The 26,634-nt window shown below is 43.1% G+C and overlaps 2 protein-coding genes across 2 annotated transcripts; one reads left to right on the plus strand and one right to left on the minus strand.

Moving 5' to 3' along the window:
• The first annotated feature begins 641 nt into the window (after positions 1–641).
• LOC147795628 (bleomycin hydrolase-like) lies at positions 642–9,432 on the plus strand. Its single transcript, XM_087131521.1, has 11 exons — positions 642–900; positions 1,399–1,553; positions 2,820–2,969; positions 3,301–3,531; positions 4,326–4,418; positions 4,978–5,133; positions 5,445–5,603; positions 5,889–5,956; positions 6,539–6,656; positions 7,568–7,652; positions 8,096–9,432. Exons 1-11 carry the CDS (start codon positions 804–806, stop codon positions 8,242–8,244), a joined length of 1,461 nt encoding a protein of 486 aa, XP_086987647.1. The 5' UTR covers positions 642–803; the 3' UTR covers positions 8,245–9,432.
• Position 9,433: 1 nt separating this feature from the next.
• Positions 9,434–25,175, minus strand: LOC147795629 (vacuolar protein sorting-associated protein 33A-like). The gene is made up of 15 exons (XM_087131520.1): positions 25,038–25,175; positions 22,926–22,991; positions 22,126–22,365; positions 21,278–21,382; positions 20,263–20,379; positions 19,221–19,395; positions 18,800–18,993; positions 18,249–18,339; positions 17,687–17,761; positions 16,971–17,050; positions 16,394–16,480; positions 15,643–15,774; positions 11,904–12,072; positions 10,903–11,016; positions 9,434–10,451 (listed from the first exon to the last, which is right to left on the minus strand). Exons 1-15 carry the CDS (start codon positions 25,137–25,139, stop codon positions 10,315–10,317), a joined length of 1,884 nt encoding a protein of 627 aa, XP_086987646.1. The 5' UTR covers positions 25,140–25,175; the 3' UTR covers positions 9,434–10,314.
• Positions 25,176–26,634: the final 1,459 nt, after the last annotated feature.

Consider the following 26,634-nt stretch of genomic DNA (forward strand, 5'->3'; position numbering starts at 1 on the left):
AAATAAAGATAATTTGGGGGATTAAAAGTCACGTTTGCACCCCAATGGCGTAAATTTGTGCCTCGGAAATCAGGAAGGGTGGGAGATGGGGAAAGCTGACTTGGCCGGCCATGGAAATTTGGAAAGGGCGGGTCCTGACACCATATTTTGGGGCGATGTACATATACATTTAAATACATTCATGCATAATGTAACATAAAAACGGCACATTTATGTTTTTATGGTTGTCCCTTTTGAGTGCTATTACATTTTAGTCATTGCTAAGTCCAAGAAATTCTTTACAATCCGCCTTAATGTTTTTTCTCACCACGGGGAGATCAATATCGCATCCCAAGTCAAAAGGAGGGGGTTATACCTCCCATCCCCGGAATACACCCATGGGCTTTTTACACACTTTTGGATGGATATTGGAAGATAAATGAAAGAGATCAAGAAAGTCTTTCTCTCATTATTTAAGAAATAATTGTGTGTTTGGAGGGGTCCTCTGTTTAAGGGGGGGGGGGTCGTGACCCTTTCCCCCCCGACACTACCCCCAATCCCACCCCCTGATCCGCCCTTACTTCGCAATAAGGAATTCCTGTGCCAAGTTCTTAGACGACAGAGAGGGGATATTTCACGTATTAAGGACACGGAACCCGACTATACTTACTTTCACGAAAGGCTGAACATTAACGGTTCATAATACTAGTCCGGGCCAAGTTGAAGGTTTTACCGGTAATTTTTCACACATCAACGTTTCACCGCGGGCACGCTCACAGCGCAGGTGGAGGTGACATTGTAACGTTGGGTGTATATGTACATATATGTTGTTTCGAACATCAGCTTTGCTTGGTCCAAGTTTCCTGATTCGAGTTCGGCTTGCAGTTGCACCATCAATAAAGCAGATCAGAAGAATGGCTGGTAAAGTTTTTCAGTTTCAGCGAGTGTCAATGTGTGACGTAGCCCCCCTACCCCCATTAACTGTGGGGTCCGACGTCCGCCTCGCTACCAGACCCCACAGTTCTGGGGGTAGTAGCCCCCCCCCCCATGATTGCAATATTGTGCTAGACATGATCAGCCAATTCTGCCATGTTATCTTCAACTTAATTGCCTTTATTGAACATGTTGAAACATCTTTCACAATTTTGAATTATAACAAACGGCTACTGGCTGATGGTGCAATCATCGACAAATCGTGCAGTAAGATTGACTGATTGCACTAACATTGAGCAATCACGCATATTGACCTTTCGCACCCCAAATAATTATTCAACATGATTGGATGATGATGGAAATAAATTGATATTGATGGTATGATAATTGACGGTGGATGTTACTGTTATTAATGTTGTGTTCCACCATCACTGTGAGCATGGTGAAGTTTCATCAGATGGTTTCCTCATTTTAATCTTTTCTCAGAACTGACAACGGCTCAGGTGGAAGCTTTTAAGACAGAGTTCGAGGCAGACCCCAAGAACAAATTGGCACAGAATGTAGCTTGGAAGTTTGATCCCTTGGAGGTCTGTGTGGATCCCAGGCTACTTCAAGAGGCACACCATGCCTTCAGATACAAGGTCTGTAGTTTTCAAGCTTAAATTAATATTTCACATTTTTGGTAATTCTTCAGGTAAAAGAGCCATACTAATTGTCCATTGCATTGCTTTTTCAGCTATCAGAAAGTGATAATATGTCCTAAAAAGCTAACTTTAGCAGAGACAGTTTTGAAGCACTAAACTAAAAAACACTTAGACTTTTTCAGACCAGTCTCATAGTGTTTGTGCACAGGGTGCCAAGTGATGTCTGTGTACGGAACTCTTTCCAGTTCTTCATATCAAGCGAGTGGAATGTCAGCACATGATAATCACGTTTCTTGCATTTGATGTTTCTTTCTATGAATCATTGAACAATTTCTGGGGTAAGTAAGAGTCTAACTTGCCCCAGTAATGGACCTAGCTACTGAGAATTGTCGCAAGTATTGTGAGTTTACTCCATCATCTGCATAACCACCTGTACAAAATAAGGGTTGGTTTTTATAGACTTTTCCATATATCCATAAACGGCTCCCTAGCGGGCTTACCATACAAATCAAAGAATTCTTGGAGGTCCACATTCTGTGTTCCATCTGATTTTAAAGAGCAATTCCACATAATTTTTAGGTAAAATTCCACTGCAGACAAACCTTGACTGCAAATGTCCAGGAATGCCCGCATTGTTTTGTTTTGTTTTTTTCCTCATTAGCAGTAGATGGTAAATTGTGCCTGGGAACCAGAAATTAACTTGTAAAGCAGTCCGTATTTCAAGCACAAGTTAGAAAATATGAATTCTTGCTAAAACGCTCAGGTGACCAGGGAGCAGGCTATACATGTAGAAGTAATCATTAATGTGTGTACATTTATATCCCCATGCAGTGGAGCAAAATACACGTATAACTTTGACAGAATCTCTTCACGTTCCATGCCACAGTTTGGACTTAGCTTGTCGGTATTGTCCTCAATAGGTTTGGTTTGATTCCGGCAGAACGATCAAGTAAGCCCCACTCACTACGCACATGGACACTTGGCAAGTGCTGTTCTCCAGTGCCACACTATGTGCTCCAGCCATGCACGTCATACGTGTGTGCACGCTTGTCAGACCTTTGTACATCCATGTCGGACATTAATCCCGGCTGTATTGGAAAACAATGGGGGTGGGGCTTAATGAATCAGTCTATTGCGAATTCTTGGGTCCCTTGTTTTGGAAATGGAAATTTCAAAGCTGGAACCGTGGGTAAAACTGTTCCTAAGCATTAGTCTGAATAATACCTAGATAAATAAGGCAGGAAAACCATCTTTTTCCACCAGATTCCAGACACCAAGCCAATGACAAACCAGAAGAACAGTGGTCGATGCTGGATCTTCGCCTGCCTGAACGTGGTGAGGGTCCCCTTCATGAAGAAACTCAACCTGGAAGACTTTGAGTTCAGCCAGTCATTTCTGTTCTTCTGGGACAAGGTGAAAATTTTATCTTCTTATTCAAGCATGCAACTTTTCCTCGGATCAGCTGATTTCCTCATTTTTCACTTCACACTCACGTCGTTGAAAATTGAAAAACACTGTACAAAGTCATGTAAGACTGGAATTTCCTGTTTTTGTCAAAGTTCAAGTTGCATACCTGCTTTTTTATTGCAAGTCGTAATTATGCAGCGGTAAGGGATTTTTTATTGCCAGAGTTATCCTGAGACATCAAGACATAAGTTCAGATTTGGCACAGTTTCCGAATATTCACTCCTCATTTCATCATTTGTATTCCCCCCTCGCCCCCTCCCCGTCACCCGTCCCCCAGGTCGAGAGGATGAACTACTTCCTCCACACCTTTGTAGACGTCTTCCGCCGTGGCGAGCCCGTGGAAGGCCGGCTGGTCAGCTTCCTGCTGCAGGACCCCACCTGCGACGGCGGCCAGTGGGACATGCTGATCAACCTGGTCAGCAAGTACGGCCTGGTGCCCAAGAAGTGTTTCCCGGAGTCACACACGTCCAACGCCTCACGGCGGATGAACCTCATCCTGAAAACCAAGGTGCGTTCCTCCCCTCAGTTTGGTACCTGAGATATCCCGGGCACTGCTTTGCACCTCACGGTGGATGAACCTTGCTCTGAACCCCAAGGTGCATCAATCCTCTCCGTCTAGGTCTAGGATTTCCTAGGTAAGGGCTCCCACTTGACAACAAAGATCCAACAGGTCGACTCTCCCCAAGGCCAAACGGCCTTGGAGTGTGTGGTTGCCAGTCACCACAGGATCCAATAGTGGCATGGTTGAGTGGGACTCAACTTTCGGCCGCTGTTGATTGCCCAATGCAACAAAGTGCACCAGACTTTAACAACCGTACTCCACTGCATCCGGCGGGGTAAGGGGTAATCTTCTGGTTCGGCACTGGGAGTAATTGTATTCATACTTTTTGTCCCCCAGTGGACGAACCTCACCCTGCGAACCAAGCATTGCTTCGATCCCTTCGATCCAGAGCTTGGGAAATTCCGGGCGACAATTCTCACCTTACTGCAGGTGAAACTAAGGCTGAGGAGAACAGTTCAATAATCCTTTCTTGTACCTTCAGCACTGCTTTACACCCAAATGTTAAGGATGAAGTGTCAAGTGTTAAGAGATGTGCAGTTTTCCCCTGGCATCTGCTGTTGGCCACAGCTAACGGAAAGAGTGCCAAATCTTTCAAAGCATTTTAAGAATGCAGGGAACTTTGAAATTAAACCTGACCCACTTGGTGCATTGTTGCTTGTGTAAGGTTAAAGGGATTGAATTGCTTTGATGAATGGTCGATGGATGTCTTCTGAATGGAATGTACGTTCTTATTTCCCTAGGTGCGGGGATATGCCAAAGAACTTCAATCAATGGTAAAGGGCAATGCCACCGATGCGGAGATCAACAAAGAAGTCAACAAGATGGTTGGGGAGGTACATAACATTGCATTTCTTCCATCACTTTGTCCAATACGGGCAATTCACAATAAAATGTGCCACCAAGAGTTTGCCTAATAGACAGGCCACTTTTCAAGTTTGTGGTCGACACACTGCCACAATTAGGCAAACTACCCAACACGCATTGGCAAAAAGTACTTTCAAATATTCCACCAAGATAAACAAACATTCGGCAAAATTCAAGTTTTCCCCACTAGGCACAGTTAGCGAATGAGACATATCGACTATTTATCCCATAATGCACTACGAAAGGGCCTCTCCATGACAACCTCTTGGTGGCGCACTGCATTGTGAGTTGCTGCTATTGTCATATTCTGCTTAGAAAAAAAGCAGTAAGGCTCGTATGACTGTGATTAATCCAACTCAGTTAAGTAACTTCTTCAAGCTCACTGGACAAAAGATCTACATCAGTTGCTTGTCAGTGACTTGTGTGTATGTGATTTTTTTTAATTTTATGATTGGGTCTCCCATTTTGTCAATACAACATCTATATTCAAACTGTTATTCAAATTTCCCCATGGCTGCCACCGTGTAGGTTTACCGTATATGTGCAGTATGTTTGGGAACCCCTCCCTCGACTATCATGTGGGAATACCATGACAAGAACAAGGCCTACCACAAGATTGGACCGATCACCCCCAAGGCGTTCTACGAAGAATACGTCAAACCAGTCTACGATCTGGAGAATAAGGTAAGCTACTTACAATCAAGGATGGCAAGTGGTCTTCACGTGTAGCTTGCAAGCATTAGAGGAACCTTAGGAGGGATGACTATGTGTATGACGAAGACCCCTGACACAAATTCAGTGGAAGACCTACCGAATCAGGTATGGGCTGGGAATCCAATCCTCTGATCAACCTGGATGGGATTTGAACCCGCGTCACTGAAATAAAAGGTAAGCGTGTGCTGACCGTAGATGTTGCTACATGTTGTAAAACAATTTTTGGTCATAGTCTTTGTCCAGCTTCACTCTGCGTTGTCAATTTGACTTTATTCTTTGAGGTTTGCCTCGTCAACGATCCTCGACCGACCAGCCCCTTCGGCAGGGCACTGACCGTGGAGTTCCTGGGGAATATGGTCGGTGGACGCAAGACCATCTACAACAACCAGCCCGTGGATCTGCTCAAGAAATTCGCCGTGGAGATGATCAAGTCCGGAGAGGTAACTGTCCCTTAAAGATCAGATCTGGATTTCTCTGTCTTCATTTCTGATCCATGTAGTAATTTTTTCTTAAACAAGTGGGGGCCCTTTTTGACACCAGAATTCAAGTGCTATTTTTGACTGATTCCAAGGTAATGTTGTTGTCACATTAACCCACTCAGGTACTTTGCAACACCACAGGTGGCCAATCCGTCCATCTCGCATACATATGCCGTGCTTGATTTGCGCACAAAACATTTTTATTTTTTCAAGATTGGGTATCCTTTTTCTTTCTGTTTCGTTTAGCCTGTGTGGTTTGGCTGCGACGTGGGCAAGCATTTCAGCGGCAAAACTGGACAATTAGATACCAATATGTAAGTGGCCAATTGATTTCTTGGGCGAAACCGTGCAAAAAATCAAGGAATACTGGCTTGGCAGGAGTTTAGGGGACACATTTTATCCATCTACAGACCTGACTTCATGCATATTCATTAGGACCTCTCAAAGCCTCCGACTTTGTACTGGTTGCTGACTTGCTGTATAACTTCAGGATGGTACTGTCCTGTAATCTGATTGGTGTAGTTTTACTCATACATATGCAAGACAGAGTGCCTGTAGATGCCCATGTTATTATTTGCATTAAGTTGACCTCTCATGAGGGGTAGTGTAAACGTAAAGATGCATTTGCCATTTTTTAAGTCTTGTTTGAAATGTATTTCTCCATTCCAGTCCAGCATACCTACCTCCTGAGGGTGAATAGAACATCCTGGTCAAAATGTCAAAGTCAACTCACATCACCGGTTCTTCTCAGAGCCACCACACTTCCTGAAGAGATCAATCCCACATGGGTGTAACCCACAAACCTTTTAGGCTAGCCTCCACGATACAAAGTTCCAAATCTTACCTGTGCGTATATTTCTCACGGCCCGTTCTGGGATATTCTTGGTTTCCTGCAGATTGAACTTTGACCTCGTATTCGGCGTGTCCATGCTGGATCTGGGCAAGGCCGATCGTCTGATCTTTGGCGAATCTCTGATGACTCACGCCATGTCCCTCACAGGGGTCACCACCGAAGTAAGCCATTCCAATTACCTGGCTGCTGCGGCACATAACATGCAGCCATACGGAAGCCGCTGGCTTACTGCTAGATCTATTTCCTATAGATACGTGTGTTATTGTCAGCCGCTGCTAAGACTCTCAAACACAGCCTCAGAAGTTCATTGACATTGGGCTGTACTGTTCCACAGCAGATACTAACGTCCCTGACTGTATAGTCGCCAGCAGCCGATTTCATGAAACGTGGCCTAAGTTTGAACCATGCATAAGCCTGGCACCACAGACTTTTGCCATAGTTGTGCAATATACTTACGTTCCATTTCACAGAAAGATGCGTAGCTGCGCCACCTTTAAACAGTATTGGATTTTTTGGACGAGGACAAAAATGGCCTTTTATGACGGCTGTTCCTTTCTAATGTAACAACAGTCATCAGTCGTTGAATCACCTCCGGCTGCCATTTTGAAAGAGTTTTCATCTTCTCTTCGTTAGAACCGGACAGAAAATCTCACATTTCTCTCACACACCAAACAAGTTTTTCATTACCTTCTACAAATGAAGTTGTATGTGTTTCATTTGAGCCTTGTTAAATTGTTCATTTTCACTTCGTTTAACGCAACTTGCACCACCTAAATGACCATGCAAGTTACACCATAATTTGTTGCGCAAGTCACGGACTTACATAGTTTCATAAAATTGCTCTAAAAAGGTTGCTTACACAATAAAATGGGTCATAAGTGGGGTTATGCCATTGCATAAAGTTTTGTGAAATCTGTTGCAGGTTCCTAATGTTGTCACTTTTTGTCAAATAAGATTGGTTCTCACGGTAACCCGGCGAATAAGGGACCTGGTGACTACATGGTCACAGATGTTACTTGCACAACATTGTCAGTCTGTTTGTCTCATATTTGATGTGTTTTTGGTACCCAAGGAACAGAAGGAAGGTGACACTACGACTACCCGACCCACCAAATGGAGAGTGGAGAACTCCTGGGGTGAAGAGAGGGGGGACAAAGGTCAGTAGGGGTCAAAGGTTAATTGGCAAACATGCAAGTGGGTTTTACTCTGCTGTTTTTATCTTGGTAGGTTATGTGAGGAGTCTCACAATTAAACAGCCAGGGTCTAGGTTCATAAGAGAAGAACTCAAACTAAAACAAGGGTACCTTCAAGGTACCTAAAAGAACCCTGTTGAACCTTGTAAAGCCTCAGGGTTAGTGTCAGGTCACCACCTGTTAAATTGTTTGCCTTCTCCATTGGAAAAAACCTGCATCCTCCATAGGATTTGGATTTCAGTCCTTGGCAAAGTGCAACAATTCAATTTAATTCCCTGGGTTTTCAGTCCACTCCGAAAAGGCATATTTCAGTTCTTCTCGCTTCAAAGCTGGGATACCCTGGGTAAACAGCAGACAAACTAGGGTCTAGTTTTTCAGGGCTCTGTGAATTCTTGGTCGGTTCTTAGGCTACCTGCTGATGACGGACGACTGGTTCTCGGAGTTTGTCTACGAGGTGGTTGTGGACAAGAAGTTCGTCTCGGAGGAGGTGATGGGAGTCTTTGAGCAGAAGCCGCTGGTTCTACCCGCCTGGGATCCCATGGGGGCGCTAGCATAGGTATTCAACGGTCTTTAAAGCTGTCGGATTTGTTTTTCCCATGGCGGGGGAGGTGTGACTCCACCCCATACTCTCTTTAGCCTCTTTCCGTACTACTTTTTAGTACAATGGCATTTCAGAGATTTATACAATGGTAATTCCAAGAATTTTTCATCACTTAGTGAGCAAAACTTGCTCAAATTTTTCTCCATACAATATAAGTTCCGTGAAATTGTGACTCCAATCTTTTACCTCGTCAGTGTCCAAATTTTAAGTTTGCCATCATGCATTTTATGAATTGTATTACCAACAGTAGTTACTAGATCCAAGACGCATGCATCTATCGGGAATGTGGACCACACACCATATTTTTCAACTGCAATACAGACGTTTAGCTTGTTCATATGACACAAACTCACTTGGGGTGTTGTTGAATGAAAGTGTCCATCACTGACTGACCAAGCACTGAACTTTAGTACATGCGGATGCTTCATGCCAGGGTGAAAGGTTCTGTGTTGCTGGCATCTCCATGGTGTCAAAGAGGCTGTTTTCGCTGTTGTAATTTAATTACAACAAATGCATCAAAGGTTTACTCGAGCCTATCCTAGTGATACAAAGCTCTTGCCCTCTTGAGGACGCTTTACGCGTAACCTCTAGTATCACTGAGATTCGGTCATAAAACATGATTTTCAGAAAAGGCAAGCTAAAAATCCAGCCTAATTTGATAATGAAGTGGTATACTACGAGTGCGGTCTCCCGAGTCGTTATGTTTGCACAATAATTCTCTCCCATTTTGCTATCGGTATTTGCAACGAAGCAGGCTGTCTACACTGCCTAGTTTCAACACTCGGTCACCTGTACTGAGACATATAAAACAAATAAGAAGTCTTGAATCACCCTAAACTGATAATGTGCACCAGCAGAGCATGGTAGCATTGCTGTCAACGCTGCCATAGGAAAGTTTTATGTTTAAAGCTGAAGTTGAACAATTATGTGCAAACAATCAGTACTCGACGTTCCCAGGACTCATAATGTGTTTTAATCAACAACCGGCTTTTACCTCGTATTGTTATTCAAGTTTTTAATCATTATCCTATGTGAGGTTTGTCTGAAGATTTTCCTAATGTAATAAGGAGAGATGTGTCACAGTAATTTAGATTTTGTAGTTTAGCGGAAATGTTTCAATAAATTTGTGATATGACAAATCAAGTACCTTTCACATGTCACTTTCTTTTTATTGTATGTACACAACAGCCTTGGGACTACAATAAAATTTTGGAAAATTAAACGCATGGAAATCAAATTTCAAAATGAGTAATTTGTCAGCATGACGGGCGACATCAAAACAATAGAGTAGGTGATGTTCAGATTGGCAAAATTTAACCCTAATAAAAGGACAACTATTAGACTATGCAAGGACATCTGGCCCAAACCACAGTTCATCTCTCCACTGCCCCTAAAAAAAAATTGCAATATGGCTGGTAACTAGAATATAACAGAGCCTGATGTTTGATTTTTCAGGGATTAAATGATCCATGCTGAAGTCTGTATATGCTAAATTTTACAACTGATGGTACAAATGGTGTAACCTCAAGAAATATCAAAGAGACTGCAAAGTGCTAGTCCCTTGGACTTCATACATTTGGTCTTTTTATTTTTCACTTTTTCATAACCGTGCATCTAGGGGCCTGCTGATGCTTTGAGATTTTCCTGTGTTTTTTTGCCTTTCAATCTGAATGTCTCCCAGGAAAGTTTGAATGAAATGCGACTGAAATCCAGCACCTGCGGGGTACTATTCCAGCACGCTACCAACAATGTTTTCTTATTTCTCATGCATTCCCCCCCCCCAGGGTTCTCTTTTCTTATACCTTAAGAGCAGGATACTGAGACTGCTGCCTTGGGATGATGTCACTCTTCACTTCATGAATATTCAAATTTCTGTCAACTTTTAAAATGGCTGCAGAAAGATTGAAAGTGAGAAACTGATGCATGACATGCATTTCAAACATTGTTTTGACGTAAGACAGTGGGCTCTTTGAGCATAAACTGGAACATTTTCCCCATTTCCATGGCGAGAGGAAAGTTCTCCGATCATCTCAATCGGCTGGAGGTCATCGAGTCTGTGCTTCTTTCGGAGATCGTCGGGACGATGAGATCCTCCATGATGGAACGGAGCCAGTTATGTCCGTTGATCACCATGGTCGTGGCGATCACATACTCCATGGGTCCTGAGGTGGAGTGGAAAAGCCAATGACAATTTGTCTCCCCAAAATGGTGCCATACATATTTACAACGTCATGTCACAAACACTTCGATTTCGGTGGTCTTGAAAAATCGCAGGAAAAGTTTGTGACCACTTCAACATAAACATTAATCAAATGAAGTCTTGCAAACTGCATCACTAAAGTACACTTATGCGAGGTCAGAGGAAGCACACTGCGACACGGAAGGTGGCTTGCAACAGACTATTTCTGTAACACCTTTCATCAGTTAGGAAAACTCACAGTCCAGCAGGGCAAATTGTACTCGACGGCAGTGGCGTACGATATGGGTTTTTTCACCCCTAGAGGACACACGTGGCACCCTCCCTTACATGTAAAAAAATCCCAAATCGCAACACCACTGCTGCCGACAGTGGTTAACTATACCACTTTTCCCTGTGTAACAAATTAAACATACCTTCGTCCTGGCTTGAGAGGAACCGCAGTGCGGCGATTTCGGCGTAGGTCACGCCCCCGAGGAAGAAGACCAGCGTCACCTTTTGGTTGTCGCCCTGACTGTCGCCTATCGTCCCTGGAGTTAGGAAAAGGAAACAGTCAAGAGACAAAGGAAGAATGCTGCCACAACAGCAGAGATTTTCAAATGGTTCAAGCTGTTTAGATGACTCCTTGAAAAAGCAAAATAAGAAGTAGTTTTCAACTGTCACTCTTCTACATTCTCTTGAACACTTGCACAATAGGCCACATGGAACAGAAGCAGTTAAAGCTTGAACATAAGCCCCTGGCTCCCTGCTGTATGTTGTAATACATGAAGCTATTGATCATGTTGATAACCAGGGATACAATCAAGCCCAGAAGGTCCAACCCACAAGCATAAATGAGACACAGTACTTTGATAATACTGATATTAATACTTTTTATATTAATATTTGTTACCCCAGCAATGCCATCAAATAGGATGGATACCTTGGCTCGTGCTGTTGTCGCCCATACTTTGGCATAATTAGCAATAATTTTCAACTGAATATGCACAAATCTACCAAGTCCTCCCATGACATGCATGACTACACAGCAGTGTTGGTGTTCAAACACAAGCCCGGCTTCTCTTTTTGTCATTCTTGAGGGAGGACTTGTGCACGGAGTCTACAATTCGAAAAACTTGTCCAACTACTGCTAACTACTGTATGTCTGACGCATTTAGTAGCTTAACCGTGCTCGAACATTCGTAACTGAACTTGCTTTGGGCTGAATTTCGAGGGGCTTTTACAAGTAAGCTGGAAATATTTGTTAGCAGGGGCTGAGCAAAATCTGGCAGGGAAATCATTCATCGATGAGTGCAAAGAGTATGACACCTTGGCTGGTAACCCACTTTGCTAAGCTAATGCTGTCAGTGTTAAGCAGATTTCTTCGCTTAGCACTGTGGACCCTGGCTTTGATTTGACTGTATTAAAAGTGGCTTACTCTTTTTCAGCAGGCCGTAGGGCACCTGCTGGGTCTCTTCCACTGTTGGTCCAGGCAGGAGCCTCAGCACCTCCTCAATACTGCGCCAGCCTGGCCGGGCGAGGCACTGGGCCAGCCGCACACTGAGCGGGGCATAGCCGCTGTACACGTAGGAGATGTCGTGGGGGTTCTGGGAACAAGACCGGAGAATGTATTTATTTGAATGAGTGTATTGGCAAGACAAATGGATCCACTCCTTTGACAAGACCCTGTTGGGGATTCACACTGTAGTAAGGTAGCTTATTTATGCCGTGTCTGATGGGGCTATGGCTATTCAGCATAGTGTGCTCATTGCAAAAGCCAAAGACATAGCCACACAGTGCCTTATTTGGACAGTCTAACACTTACTAAGTATTTAAGGGGCCGTTCCAAATTTTTGATGTTTTAAATTTCATTTTTTTTCAAATATGTTTTGACCCACCCACCCCCCCAATTTCGATTTTAAAAACCCTGATTTTTGCTCTTTCAATATTTTACAGTGCCCATGGTGACGGCCATGTTGAATGCTGCGCTGCGACTCCATGTACAATTCCCATTACAGCACTCCCTGATACAGTGTTTTGGCTCTTGTTTTATTGCATCTGTGACTGTTCTCCCATTAACTATGTGCATTCATTTTGTTTCAGCGCTCTCCTTTAAAGTATTTTCACGTCCAATTATCATTTCCCTGATGAAAACATGCAAAATATTGACGTGTGATTTTTTTGTAGTATGCAGCGGCACATAAACTGCTTTCGTGGACTAGCCATCGCTTCCGGAGTCCGGTGACCTTCCAACAGAAAATTGGGTTTCAGTAATCCCTGAAAATTCATGCACTGAGACCTCGAATAAATACATGTACTTGACACTGAAAAATACAATCTCTTTTTGTCAACTAACTTGCGAAAATACTTCTAAAGTTTTTGATGATTTCTTGTTGTCGGGTTGTTGAAGATCGGTATATATCATTTTGTCACGGGAGTCACTGGCTCCCAGCCATTCCATGTCGTTCTCGCTATTTCTAGTGGTATGAACCAGTTTACCATGCATGCTTCTCCTCGTGTGCTTTTACCACAAACTTGAGCAATGCAACTTGCTTCACGTTTGCATAAAAGGTACGTACTTGCGGCCGTCTTATATTTGATTCAATGCACCTTCATCTACGCAAATATTTATGAAAAAAATCATACAATTTTACATGACGCATACATGTGTTTGCCGTCAGATTAAGCCGAGTATGCTGCACAGTGTGGGTGCACCTACCTAGCCTGTGCATTGGTTTTAGGTACGTGATTACATTGGTTTTCTGCATTGCTCAAATACTGCTCAAAACAAGGGCTTCCACAGCTACGGCAAGGTCGATTGTCTGCGCTTCTCTATATATTTCCAAGGGAGTGGAGACATAGACCTAGCTCTAGACAAGAGATTTGGACGCAGCCAACAAGTCCAATGAAAAACCACCTTCACCCATGGAGTTTCACACCATATACGATACATGTGCACCAGTCTGTCACAAGAGGGCATTGTTTATTTCTTCTGCATTAATATCTATGCTATACAGTTGGTTCACCCAGCCATAGAAATGCTATACAGTTGGTTCACCCAGCCATAGAAATGCCTAGGTTATATGTAAACAAGGCTGGAGGCGTTGTTTGTGTTTTTCCAAAAAAGGCATTGGCGCCAAGTTGGTAAAAGAAAGAGTTTTTACTTAGTATATATGGAGAATGTGGCGGGGTTCCTTGTGGCAAGAAAGGGCGAATAGATCTGAGATTCTCGATGGGAGAGCATCTGCAGGTTGTGCAATAGCACCAGAGTGAGCCATAGCTCCATTGTCAGGGGAAAAATTTAAGGTTTTCCCAGTCCTCCGGTGATAGCCAAAGACAACGCTAGCTGAATAATTTGAAACGAGCTGATTTGATTTCTGAGTCAAGAATTCGCCATTTCAAGCCAGGGATTTTTGTAAGACTTCGTCCTCAAATAGTACTGCAAGTTTATATTAATTGCTGTAAATTATGTGTTCTGATAAATACCCATCATTGCTATTCTCTGCATGAATGTCAGGAGGCTGGGAATAATTTAGTTTCTGCCTATTTAATCATGATGACGAGTAGATCCTCCGATATTCCGTTGTGCCCCATGATATTGGACTTACGCAAACGATCTGCCTAGATTTGTATATTTGTAAGTTCTCTTGATATGGAATTGTCCACGTATGCGTTCGGTATGGAATGATCAGACACCGTGAAATTTGCTCCCTAAACTTGGTTTATTAGCTGTATCAGATCTACGGGTTTTTTTAAATGACTTAGTGGATTATTTTCAGGGCTTCCTCTTTTTTGCGGAGAGCTCGGTACTTGAGCAAAGGTGGAGGTACGAGGTTTGTTGCAGTCACCCGCCCTCATCGGGGACGGCCACCGGGAGGGTTGACTACGCCCGCCTTGGGAGACAAGCTACCGTCGGGGGACAAGCTGCAAGAAAACTACCTGGGGGATGGGTTCAAGACTGCCAGGGTCAACCTCCTCTGCAAATCGTCTGAAACGCCTCCACCGAGTAACAATTTCGGATTGAGTTTTTGAGGCCGTATTTTTGACACCTCAAATTGCAAATTGATTGTCTGAGGGCACTGTGAGTATTTCTAAATACTTGTAGATAGTATAAATAAATTACTGCGTGCTGGGTAAATAGAAATTGGGAATTTTGTAAAGTTTTTTTTTTGTCAGTTGCATGGCTCGATTTAACATAAGTAGACTAAAAAGGGAAACTAAAGAACTCGGTCTGTGACACAGTCATTCTATCCGTAACTTGGGATGAAGTCTGAAAAGACCGCACTTACAGAACGCTCACATGGCATGCGTAGTTGACGCAAATAAAAAACCTGATTTCTTTCCTTGTTTTATATGAAAAGTGAATTTCAATTTTGAAAAAATTCACCTTGACCTTCCCACCCACTATTTTGAAAAAAAAAATCGATATTCAAATTAAAACCATCGATAATTTTAAATGGCCCCTAACCTGGGGTGAATTATTCTGTGAAGTGCATACCAGCTGTGTCATATCTGTGGGGATTCTGAAGAAAAGGTATCAAGATGATCCAATCCATTTTGGGGGGAGAATATGTAATGTTTATTCTCTGGCTGAACTGTCAGGCTTTGCATCTTATAGTGGTTATGTTAGCCATTTTAGTGGAGAAATCCTATAAATCTGGGATCCAAAAGTGTGGTTTTGGTGTCCCTGTCACACCTGACCTGTGCAATTTAACAAGGAAATACCACTGAAATTGACCTAAAAGTGTTGTTATTTGTTGGCAGGTTATCTGCATTGCTTAATCAAACTTGGAAATTAAACAATATGTTCTGAACTTTAAATAATCACATGCCAAATGTGACAGGGACACACACAAACATTGGACCCCAAATTTTGTACTCCCAGTTTGACCCTGAACACAGTTAGATATCAGTGACGACTTGTATTTGCCAAGTGCTACGCACCGGATGACTGATACCCTGCTTTTGGTCGGTAACCACATTTCTGTTGACTGAAGCATTACTAACACTATCATTTCAAGCCTTAGGCTTTTTGTTTCCAACGGTAATCTTCTCAATGGGGGAAACTGCTTTAATTAGTATAAGCAGTTGGTCCTTGCAGAATCGGATTTGTAACGAACGTTCTATCTAGAGCATGATATAAAGAAGGGCTGCAAATGTATTTCGTCGGTGCTTACCTGTTCGTTGACGTCTTCCACAACCAGCCTCAGCGTCTTCCTGATGGTGCCGTACGTCTTCTGGCCTTGTACCTTCAACAGACCCACCTTCTCCAGGTTGTTGAGCGACACTATGTGCTCAAAGCCGTAAGTCTGTTGTCGGAAAAGTGAGAAGTCATTCATGATGCATCATCACGAACCAGAAGCTGAACATGCCAGCACATCATTATGGGTAACGTTACTGGTTGAGAGTTTGGTTCTGGCGCTGTCCTAGCAACGAGTTTTAAAGCTTTACAATCCCCGTGTTCAAAGAAATGATTAAGCAAACCACAATGGGCAATGCTGGGTTTGCTTTCGGTCAACATGAAGCTGAAACTAAATTGAAATTGACTGAAGCACGATTTTTAATTTGCAACATCTGAAACAGTCTGTTGGTGACCACAAACGTGACTCTTTGCTTGGCTGAGAATCAAACTGTAGGACTGAGGTGACACCAACTCTCCAAGATCTGTCTTTTTGAGCTGGGAAAGATGCGCCCAAGATAATTTTGACACAAGGCAACGTGAGGAGGGACTGCTCAAAGTGTACAACACTGGACAATATCTGATAACACCTGGTGCTGGGCACGGTAAGTCTCTTTTGCTAAAAGGGGAAGGGGCACAAATTTGATGACAAGAACCAATAATTTTGCTGATGATAGCAAATGGGGGGTGTTACACCTAACCTGCCCCCCCATGCAACGCCGTCCTTCAATAATGACATTGAAGCCCACCTGTATGATTTCTCTCTTGTAGAAGTCAAGTATTTTGGGCTTAAAACCGTTGTTGGTGACCGACTGCATGCAGAGGAGGCGCAACACCTGAAATAGAAATCAAATCGTTTGGGGGAAATCTAATGATACAAGGTTGCCATCTAAACATAAGCTGAAACACAATATATGAAGGGTTTTTCCTACCCCTGCCCCTGCCTCTGGCCTCCAACTTTAATTCGACAAAGTTCTGCCCTTTGGACTCTGCCCCCAGGTCAAGGAAAATCCATTTTTGTCTACAAAGGTAACACAGAAAATAGTCTAATGCAACGGCAAAGTCTAAAACAATTTTTATCTGACTTTAATGATAAGACTTAAAAACTAAATCAGGGGTCGGACAGGTAACCACGGTCAGAGACGAAGCCGAGATTCCGAATCGGCTCAGTGCAGTGTGTCACGCCGTGTATGTGTATGCCAAAAAAGATGGAGAAGTATGCCACAAAGTGTACAGTGTTGCCAGAGTTTGACAGCGCAGTAGTCCGTAATCAGCCGGAGATGAGCTAACAGTCATTCTTGAAGTAACTCCCAGACTAATCTTCACCTTGATCAGCGGTTCTCTCTTGGCGATGCATTCCTCGATGTAGTTGTTCACTTTGTCTGTGTCTACGCCATTCATGAACTCTACGCGGAAATTGAAGAAAAAAAAAATCACGACAAGTGTACAATTTGACTGACACGACAATATATCAGTTTGAGAAAAAGCAGGCGTGCATGCTCGACTCACATACCAAGTGTGGACATTCCTTGTTTTCCTGAAGTTAAGAAAACTTGGGGTGACTTGTTATTTTTTTTTCCTCCCACTATGGTAACTACCCTTAGCTGGATTTCCGATGATTTCCTTGTCAGTTTCTTTGCATTATGGCACGAATTACCCTGACCCTAGCTCTGAAACTGTCTTTCTGTGTGAGTTTACACGACATGTGCAAGTTTACATGACGTCTTCTAACCCAATGTACATCATGTGGAAGTCTTTTGTTTGGAGGTCCACACTTGGTATGTAGTAAAGGTGTGTACATTGTTTGTGTGCACGATGCGTTCATGCGTTTCACTGTCACGGTCACAAAAGTTGACTCCATTAATACAACACGCGTATGTGCGTTCGACGGTCAAAATTGCACTGGGAGCAGTTCTGACGGATGCGCAACAGTTGGCTCAAATGGAAAGGCACCTTAAGACTGTCACGCGACTTGCCTTCATAACCTTGCAACAGAAAAGTGTGAGAGAATCTACTGGGGAACTGTTAGCAGTAATTCTCACCCTGCTGTGTTTGGAGTGAGTCCATGAAGGACTCTAGATCTGTCCGTTCCTTGACCAGTTCAGCAATGGAGGTGTCTGGGGATTTTGAAAAGCACAAACAAGAACTGAAGCTGCCAAGTACATGTACATACACATTAATGACAATTTTCAAAACTATAAATAGCAAATACGGTAGAATTCAGACACTTTCCAAACTGTAATTCAGATATCATTTCTTTAATGAAATTAGGCCACGGATAATGAAATAGGTTTTCCAAACCTGGTACTTAATTTTTTCAAAATGGATTTAGAATGTAATACGTGTCTTTTAAATTACTATAAAGTACAATGAATAAATAGATATTCATAAATGTATTTCTAAATAATATTCAACAGAAGAAAAGTTCCTCAAAGTAATTTCAGCGGCTACTCAAATCCATTGTTTGCCTTGTGTTTGGTGTTTTGTTGCAAGAATGTGACTTGTTTTTTTAATATGCAGAGTCTGGATTTGCGGGGGGGTCTTATGCACACTAAAATTATTATTTTTTTGAGCAAAAAACTTAGGAAAGGTGGAGTTTCTTACAAGTTGCAAGGGAGGCCTTGGCAGCCTGTATGTGGGGCAGCTTGGAAACAAACTGTTTGATGTCGCGCACCGTCTTGGCATCTTTACGTTCCTAGGACGACAAGCAGAATCATAAAAAGCATTTTTGCAATCTCAAAAATCTGTCGTGAACGCAAAATTTGTGACAACCACATAGGGAAAGGAGCACTCGCTGGTTTTTCTGGCCAGTTGCCCCTCCACAAAAGTTGATCAGTGACGCCTTTAAAGGGACTGTGCAATACAATTATTTCACTAGAACCCTGAAACTGATGACTTCAGAAACTCCATTTTGAAAAAATTAGGTTGCAAGGAGAAAAGTAAAGCTGAGTACTTTTCTCTAAAAACTTGCTTTTTATTGGACAGTGATGGTCTGAAGTCATCCTTTTTTTCTACAATCTTACCTTTGGGCATTTACCGTCCACCATCCATGTTTTCCAGCTTTGTTCCTTCCTAACCTGTTTGGAAGCACTTTTGGTACTTGAAATGTTCTCGACTACGATACCTGTCAAAAACAACAAATCGGCCAAGCTTACCTCGTACTGCGCCGAGAGTATCTTGGCCTTCTTGCTGAGCTCCGGCCCCACGGCGTTGAAGTTCTTGTCGCGGATGACGGCAAACAGTTCGTCGGAGGAGTTGAGCTGGATCTTCTTGGGCTCTGTGGGCAGCTCCGGCTGGGGCTCATTCTCGTTCTTCCGGACAAACTTCTCAGGAGGAAGTTTCACTGTGGCTGTGAGACGGAAAGTGGATTTTTTTTTTTAGTTGAGGATATTTAAATTGCACCGATCAACCACAAACAGACTTGTCCAGTTCTTACAACGGTAAACTTCTTCAAAGTTGGTAGCTTCACTTCAGTGGAAGGACTACACTGCGTGGCAGTAAAGTGTCGAAAGTAAAGCAGAAACTAAAGTTTGAGCAAGATTCCCAGGATGAAACAGGAAAAGCTTTTCCACTCACTGTTGTGTATGCCGTAGATCTCGTCAATCAGGCCCTCATAGGTCAGCTGGGTGGCCAGCGGGGTCAAGAGGTCCACTGTGCGGTCAACCAGCAGGAGGGTGTCAATCTGGGGCGGGACCTGGCGCTCGTTGCCGGCCATCTCCCGCCGCATTCGCAGGATAATATCTGCCACGTGCTGTTGGTATGTTGATACACAAAATGTTTACTACGCACCACAAAGGAAACAAATCTGCTTGCTGGGACTGCATCTTTACAAAAATTTCAAAATTGAACTTTTTATCTTTTAATGTTCAAAACTGTGACTGCAAAATGAGGTGGAGAAAAGGATATAAATGAGATCAAATAACATTCCAAGATCACTTTTGTTCAGGACTTTATGAATGAAGACAAATTGTGTCAACAAAACCAGCTCAAAAGCATATCATGAATTCAGTCATGATTTCCCAGTGACATACATATGTTGAATGCCACAAGTGACAAATTCAACCCTGACTCCAAAAATACTTTCACCAGGAACCTTAGCTTCCCCAATTCATCCAAAAAAACATCCATGGCACCGGGATCCAACGGTTTGTTCTCTGAACTTCAATTATGCAAAGTTTTGCCAAAGACCAGAGTGGATTCGGAAGACTCTAGGTGTGGGATGATTCAGGATTATCAATGCCACCTAGTGCTACGCACACACACAGGTCGGCCATAATGAATTGAAACTGAGGTCAATTGTTTAGTTTGGGAATCTGAGAGAAAGGAAAGCAAAGATAAAAGTTCATCACAAATTAATGTCATTTATGCTGATGAATAATTTCAAATTTGTGATTAATCATTTCCAAATGGTTTAAGCCACATTTCAAAGAAAACGAAAGTGAGGCACGCAACTCAAAATAGTCTGGCAACCAATATTAAACAGATTACAGTGAATAGGAGATTCAGGAAACATGGTCAAAACTTTTTCCAAAATTTGCCAAAGCCTACGGACGGAGCGGAAAGTTAGGCCCGGAGGAACAACTCCAGCGATTTGCTTCACCGTGCCAATTCTCCTCACCTTGGACAATGGCCCCTTGCCATAGATCTTGGGTATGACACCATACAGGGCCTGAATCTTCATCAGTGCCTTAGCCACATAGAACATTGTCGTAAAGTCATTCTGCAAGCAGCATTCCTGTCAACAGGGCAAGTTCAGGGATCAAAGATGTTTCCTTACAAGTTTCCAACTTTGTCAGCAAGCCAGTGGACCTACTCCTCAATGGGAAATCAATTTTCACGGTCTCATATCTCACTACTATCGCCTGTACTTGACCCAATTTCCCCCTAATAAACAAAACACACTATAAATAAGGGCAAACTAACATTGGCGATAAGATGCTAAAGATTCCAGAAGAAACACAGAAGCATATGCAGTCATTTAAATCCCTATGGAAGGCGAAAAGTGTCAGTACGCATGAGTGTTCTCATTTGTGGCCAAAGTGGTTAGAAATGTACAACGTGGTAATGTCAAAAGTGACTGCAGAAAGCAAGCATGCAAACAGTGTTTTCTTCAGATACGACAACTGAAGGTTTTTAAAAATCCACCTAGTGGATGTTAACCCTCCTTTGGTTTTACAGCACAAATATGCACGAGTGCCCAACAGTCACTCTTGTGCATGTATTTTCTATGTGGAACTCAAACATGCACAGGTCCAGTGTGTACACAGTAGATTGCCAGCACAAAATGACCCAGGGTCTTTTGTGCCGTCCTCTTCACTGCATTTGGTTTACTGCACAATTATGCACATGAAACAAAGTTGTTGGGCAGCACAAAAGTGCAATCTGATATTCCTGTGAGGGACTGTTGGTGCAGTGCACAACGCAACACAGCTGTGCTTCTTTGAGGTGTTTACCAAGTGACCCAAAGAGTGACTTCAGCATAGGAGGGTTAATACAAGATTACAGGTCCAGCGGTTGCGACATCATCCACGGAAAGCAGAAGGAAGCGTTGGTTTCCAATCCCACTCAAGAAAAAGCCTGATCACAAAATGCTTCTGGAGAAGGCAAAACGCAACATGCAAAACTGATCCCACCTTGAACGATTGTTCCATTTCCATGGAGAGCACATCGCTGTCAAAGGGTAGCAAGTCAAGGGTGTACTCCCCCACGGTGGTGAGCGTGCCGTAAACACCAAGTTCCTGTGTCAAAAGAATACACCAACATTACAAGAGGCATTCCAGTTGCTGCTACTATGGGGATGTCTCTTATTTCGAATAAAATCTGCTGTATACCTAACAAAAGAGAAGTAATCTTGCGATGCAGAAGTAAAAGGTTGGTTCATCTTATCTGTTACTTTATGCTACACTTGAAATCTGACAGTGATGAAGCCTTAACTTTTGGCATACATTGTTCCCTCATCCTAGAACATTTAGGTTTAATAAGAATTAACTTCTTGTTCACAACCTTTCCAAAGTTATTCATTTCCCAGCCATTTTGAAGATCTGCAGTGTACCTGTATTGGACACAAGCAGTGTTGTTTGCACTGAAATGTTTTCCCCACTCTTCAAATTAAACTCTCAAAAAGTAAGACCCGTCAAAAGTAAGAGCCCTAAAAGTCCAGGTACTACCCTTTGCAAACTACCCTTTGCAAACCGCAATGTGCCTAATTTTGGAATTATTGGGGCCCCAAAAGAATGCGTTTTGTGTATTTTTTGGGGGGAGGGAGATGGGGGGGTTAACGGAAATGAAATTGGATATCGTACATTAGCATACTGGGTAATTTGGTGCACACTGACCATGTTGCAGATAAGTCCAACACAAGCCTAGTCACAAGTACATCACATAACAAAGGAAAGCTTCTGTCTCCATTCCTTTTGAGGAATCCCCCACCCTTTTTCCCGTCCTGGCTCCGCCTATCCTGTTCTCCCTTGGGGGAACCTACCGTCAGCTTCCTCTCACACAGCAGGCTCCTCCTGGGCACGAAAAAGATGTGGAACTCCATGTGGAAGCGGCCAGCCGCCTCCTCCGTCCGCCGGATGGCGTCGGCCACCACCTCCATCAGCTCCAGCCGCGGCCGGACGATGAAGATGATGTTCTGGATGATCATGCTCCCCGGACCCGAGCCGGCCGCGATGGGCAGGCGGCCGGGCCGCAGCGGGAACATCTTGTCCACCTCATGTTCCTGAGCAAACCAGAGAGACCACGTCAGCATCGGCAACAAAGCAGCACCAATTCCAATCTGAAATTGGACCTTTTAAAAGACCACCGTACCAACCACCAGCAGCCAGTCACTGACTTGCTTACTGCCCAAATTTGCTTAGCCTGAAAGTGTTTTCTAAGGCATATTGCTCGTGGTCAACAGGTGATAACCAACTGGCGAGAAAGATTCTTTTAAGGGCTGTCCACAAAACTGAGTCAAGAAATGACATCTCCATAGCAGCAACTTCAAAACAGTACAGATTTGAAAATCTTTGGCTATGCCGATATCAGGTGTTTTGGTTTTTCAATAGCATGTTACACACACTTGTAACCATACACAATGCCGGAGGTGGCTAGAGCCTGATAATAGGGTTGAGGCATCTATCTGTAAATATCAAAGACAACAAATTAAGTCAAAAGGTCTGGAAATGTTAGGTTTAATTCAAGGCTGCTGTCTTGAATCTTTTAAAACCTGAATGCACTCAATCGTCTCATTTCAAGTTTATGCTCACACACACCAGTGGACTGGGGATAAAATAATACCTTCAACAGTGAGTACTCAGCTATGAGGCCAAATGGACCGGTCAAGTGGTCATCCCATACCACAGCCTACAGAGCAAAGAAGAAATTTCTAGGAGTTTTTATACTAGTAATACAAGTGCTGATATAGTGCAATGCCATTACTGATCATTGCGCTTTACAGGATAAAATGCACAAGTTAGCAAACACAAACTTGTTTCAAATGTTTGCTTTCCACCTCCCCCTCCAAAAAAAAATTCCTCCCCCCAAATAACTTTTGCAATGATATCTGGCGTTTTGACTTGAGTGGCATTTGGACAACTTTATTGTCAAGTGCTCTTGTACGAAATAGGGCACAGTTATAACTTACGTGTACTTTCAAAGTTGTCACATTCTGTTTTTCTTTACTTTCTTTCAAATTTAAACTAAGACATAGACTTGTATTCGAGTCACACAAATCAAGTCACATCTCTCAAGTCCCAAGTCATCCAGGTTGAGTCCAAGTCCCAAGTCACATTTTTTCACCACAGCTTTTCTTTGATTGAATGAACTGGAAACATGCATATGTACGTCAAATAAACCATGGAAAATAAAATATAAAAAAAGTCTTTTGATTATGATCTGTATGTCCTGTCCTTTCTATATTTAACAAAAAAATAAACTTCGACAAATAAGGGGCTCAGGGCAGGCCACTTTTGGAGTGGATGCCATCATTGATCTTCGTGCTTTAACGTACACACAGACCGTACTGACGTCAGATCGTCAAACCCGTAACCAGCTGCAACTGAGATTCTACGAACAGCAGTACACGTTATTCAGCGATTTTACTTGGCAGGGCACCAGTCTGCGTCCGACAAGAATAGTCTGATACCAAATACATCATCGTGTATCGAATACTGGTGCATCATTTACGCAGTATCAAGTTTGGTCAGCAGGGTACATGTTTCGGTACATCGATTTCCCTAATCAATATACATGCATCAACCACGTGTGCACCACAGTCGCTGCATCAAGTGCTGTTTTGCTCAGTGAAAACACAATGCAACAATATAATTGCTGCTGAGTCACAAGTCATGCAGGTCGAGTCCGAGTCATTTGTCAAAGTGGCTTGAGTCTGATTCCAAGTCATTAAAATGTGATTAGAGTCACACTCCAGTCCGAGTCACAAGTCATATAAGTCTGCTGTGACATCAGCCTTTTCTTTTTTTCTCAAATTCAAACTGAGACATCAGACTTGGTTAGACCAAGATCCGACTTGAGGACACTTTCATTCATCTTTGCTGAATTGCCTCATGAAAACTTGGAGAATTTTGATGGCGGACGATCAGTAATATAAACATCAACTCACACTGCCAAGGTTTTGATCATATCTGGTGAGGCTATGGATACATGGAAATGCTGTCTCAATATAATATATATCGGGGCTTTCAGTACAGAGCATAAGAGTCTCAAAACGAAAATAATGAGAACATGCAATACAACAAAATACGTACATGTATATTAGGCCATGCAATAGCAACCTTTCAATATCAATGACTATCATCAAGGCCCTGCACAATACTAACCACTGTTTTTACACACTTCTCTGATAGTTATGCCGATGGCACAATGAACACTGGTCAGTTTTTTTCCAAATTCAGGCCATGTGTCAGTCTAGTCTGAAGGTATCAACTTTTTAAACTCAAGTAGGGCCTGGACCTAAGTTGAGTGAACCACAAGTTGAATGCACTCTCAAGTAAAAATGCTGCATGAGAGTGCAAGAAAAAGTGAAAACTGGTTGGGAAAAACCCTGAGAACCCTGGCAATTTTGGAATCTAGGGGGTCTTCAGTTCAGCTGGCACATGCCTGACCTTCTTTTTAGCACAATTTTTAAGGTGAGGCTGTGAAAAACGACGTGACAATGCATCCGCATTTTCCCTGCTTGAAAAAAGCCAACAACATAACATTAACTACTACTAAAATCGAACCAATTCAAAACAATATGACCCCGCCCCCTTTTTGTTTAACGAACTCAAGGAAACCTGACCACTCCACTCGTTAATACAGAATAGGCGCTAGGCCCTAGCCAGATAAATGGAGTTTTCCAAATTAATTCACCATAGTTATTTCAGCAAGCTATACTTGCATGGTCCTTACTTTACTCCCGACGCACTTGTCCAGACATTCAAGCAATTCCCTTCTTGCCACCTCCCTCCAAACGGCCAAATTTATACGACCACCGCTCAAATGAGCAGCCATCTTTCTGCACTCACTTTTCTCGAGACCTCCTTTTCTCGTGACAATACAGATTAGTCTGTTATCTCAACAATTGCCGCTTCGATCCGTTGCACAGCGTTACCGGGAGTCAGGGAACACATGCATTAAGTTTGAGGGGTGAATTATGTGACCATTGGAGGGCGCCAGATCCACCGTAAATAACCCAGAGATAATGATAAACGCTGAGGAATAACCTATGGCAACAGTGCGCGCAGTATTCATTACTCAAAAAAAAAAAAAAAACGGGCAAAATAGCTGAAGCCCTTATAAAAGTGCTTTACATACCACACTGTATGCAGTAAATTAGAGCCTTATTCATTTTTCTAGATGATTGTTTGGCACTGGTGCGATTTTTTTTGGGGGGGGAGGGTACGTAGGAGCGGAAACATTTTCCACGAAAGACAGGGTACACTGTGTCTTATATTGTGGGGGAGGGATACAACCCCTGTTCGGCAAGAGCGGGATCCAGGGAGACAACAGGGGCCATGCAGCAAGCCCCCTAAAGGAAGGAACCCCCCTTTCTTTGAAAAAATAACAAGAGAAAGGTGATTTGCCTCGATGTGTTTCATTTTTCGTTTGTCAAAAAGCGTGTAAAACGCCCTAAAATGTAGCCTCACCCCTCACTAAGGCCATACAAAGTTATATGGAAAACAATCCACCCCCAACTTGGTTCTTGAACCGTCTTTGCCATTTAGCCGACTGTAGTGTTATAACCTAAGTTAACTTGGGCCAAAATTATCAATGGAATACATTAAACTATTTTCAAATTGTGCAAGGATACAGACAAAACATTTTCGAAAGTGATATCTTCTAGTGGTGTATCTCACCGCGGTGAGATAGCTCTTTGAAACAAAATCCTGGGTCGCGACCCTCCTACGATTCCGTACATTTTAGTATATTTCGTGAATATACGTGCAACTACGGAGGAAGGAACACCAATGGTACAGAGGAAGCCCGTCATATAGACCACAGGATCTGTCGGCACTTATTTCATTGCCCCACCAGCTCCCTATTCCTACCGCCGGGGGGGGTTCCCTGTTTCCTGAAGGCCAGATCTGCTCCACTAGGACACGAATTACGCTGCGACTGACAATGACCACTGGGCCTGGCCGGCTGTTTTGGGAAGTAAATACATGTATAAATTGGGGGAAATTTTACACCATGAAAAGTCGCGCAGGCTTACAAAAGAACATTTTCACTTACTTTATAGAATGGAACAAGATGTATCAAATAAAGGGTGATAAGAGAGGGCAAAGGGCAGTGGTGGGACGTGACTACGGGAGGGGGAACGGGGACAAGTGCCCCCAGCGAATGCCCGTGCCCTGGGTGCCCCCCCCCATTTGAAATCCATGCTCCATGGTTCTAGCCATTTTGAAGCAGCGTTCGAAACCACATGTTCAAGCTCTGACTAGAACCAGTACTAGTGAAACCGACATCTAAGCCGAATCCACTCGTTTCGAAAACGCTCTTTAGCGTA

This window comes from Acanthaster planci, unplaced genomic scaffold (genome assembly GCF_054643075.1).
Source record: "Acanthaster planci isolate LZ-2023a unplaced genomic scaffold, COTS_SCS Contig1, whole genome shotgun sequence".
NCBI lineage: Eukaryota > Metazoa > Echinodermata > Asteroidea > Valvatida > Acanthasteridae > Acanthaster > Acanthaster planci.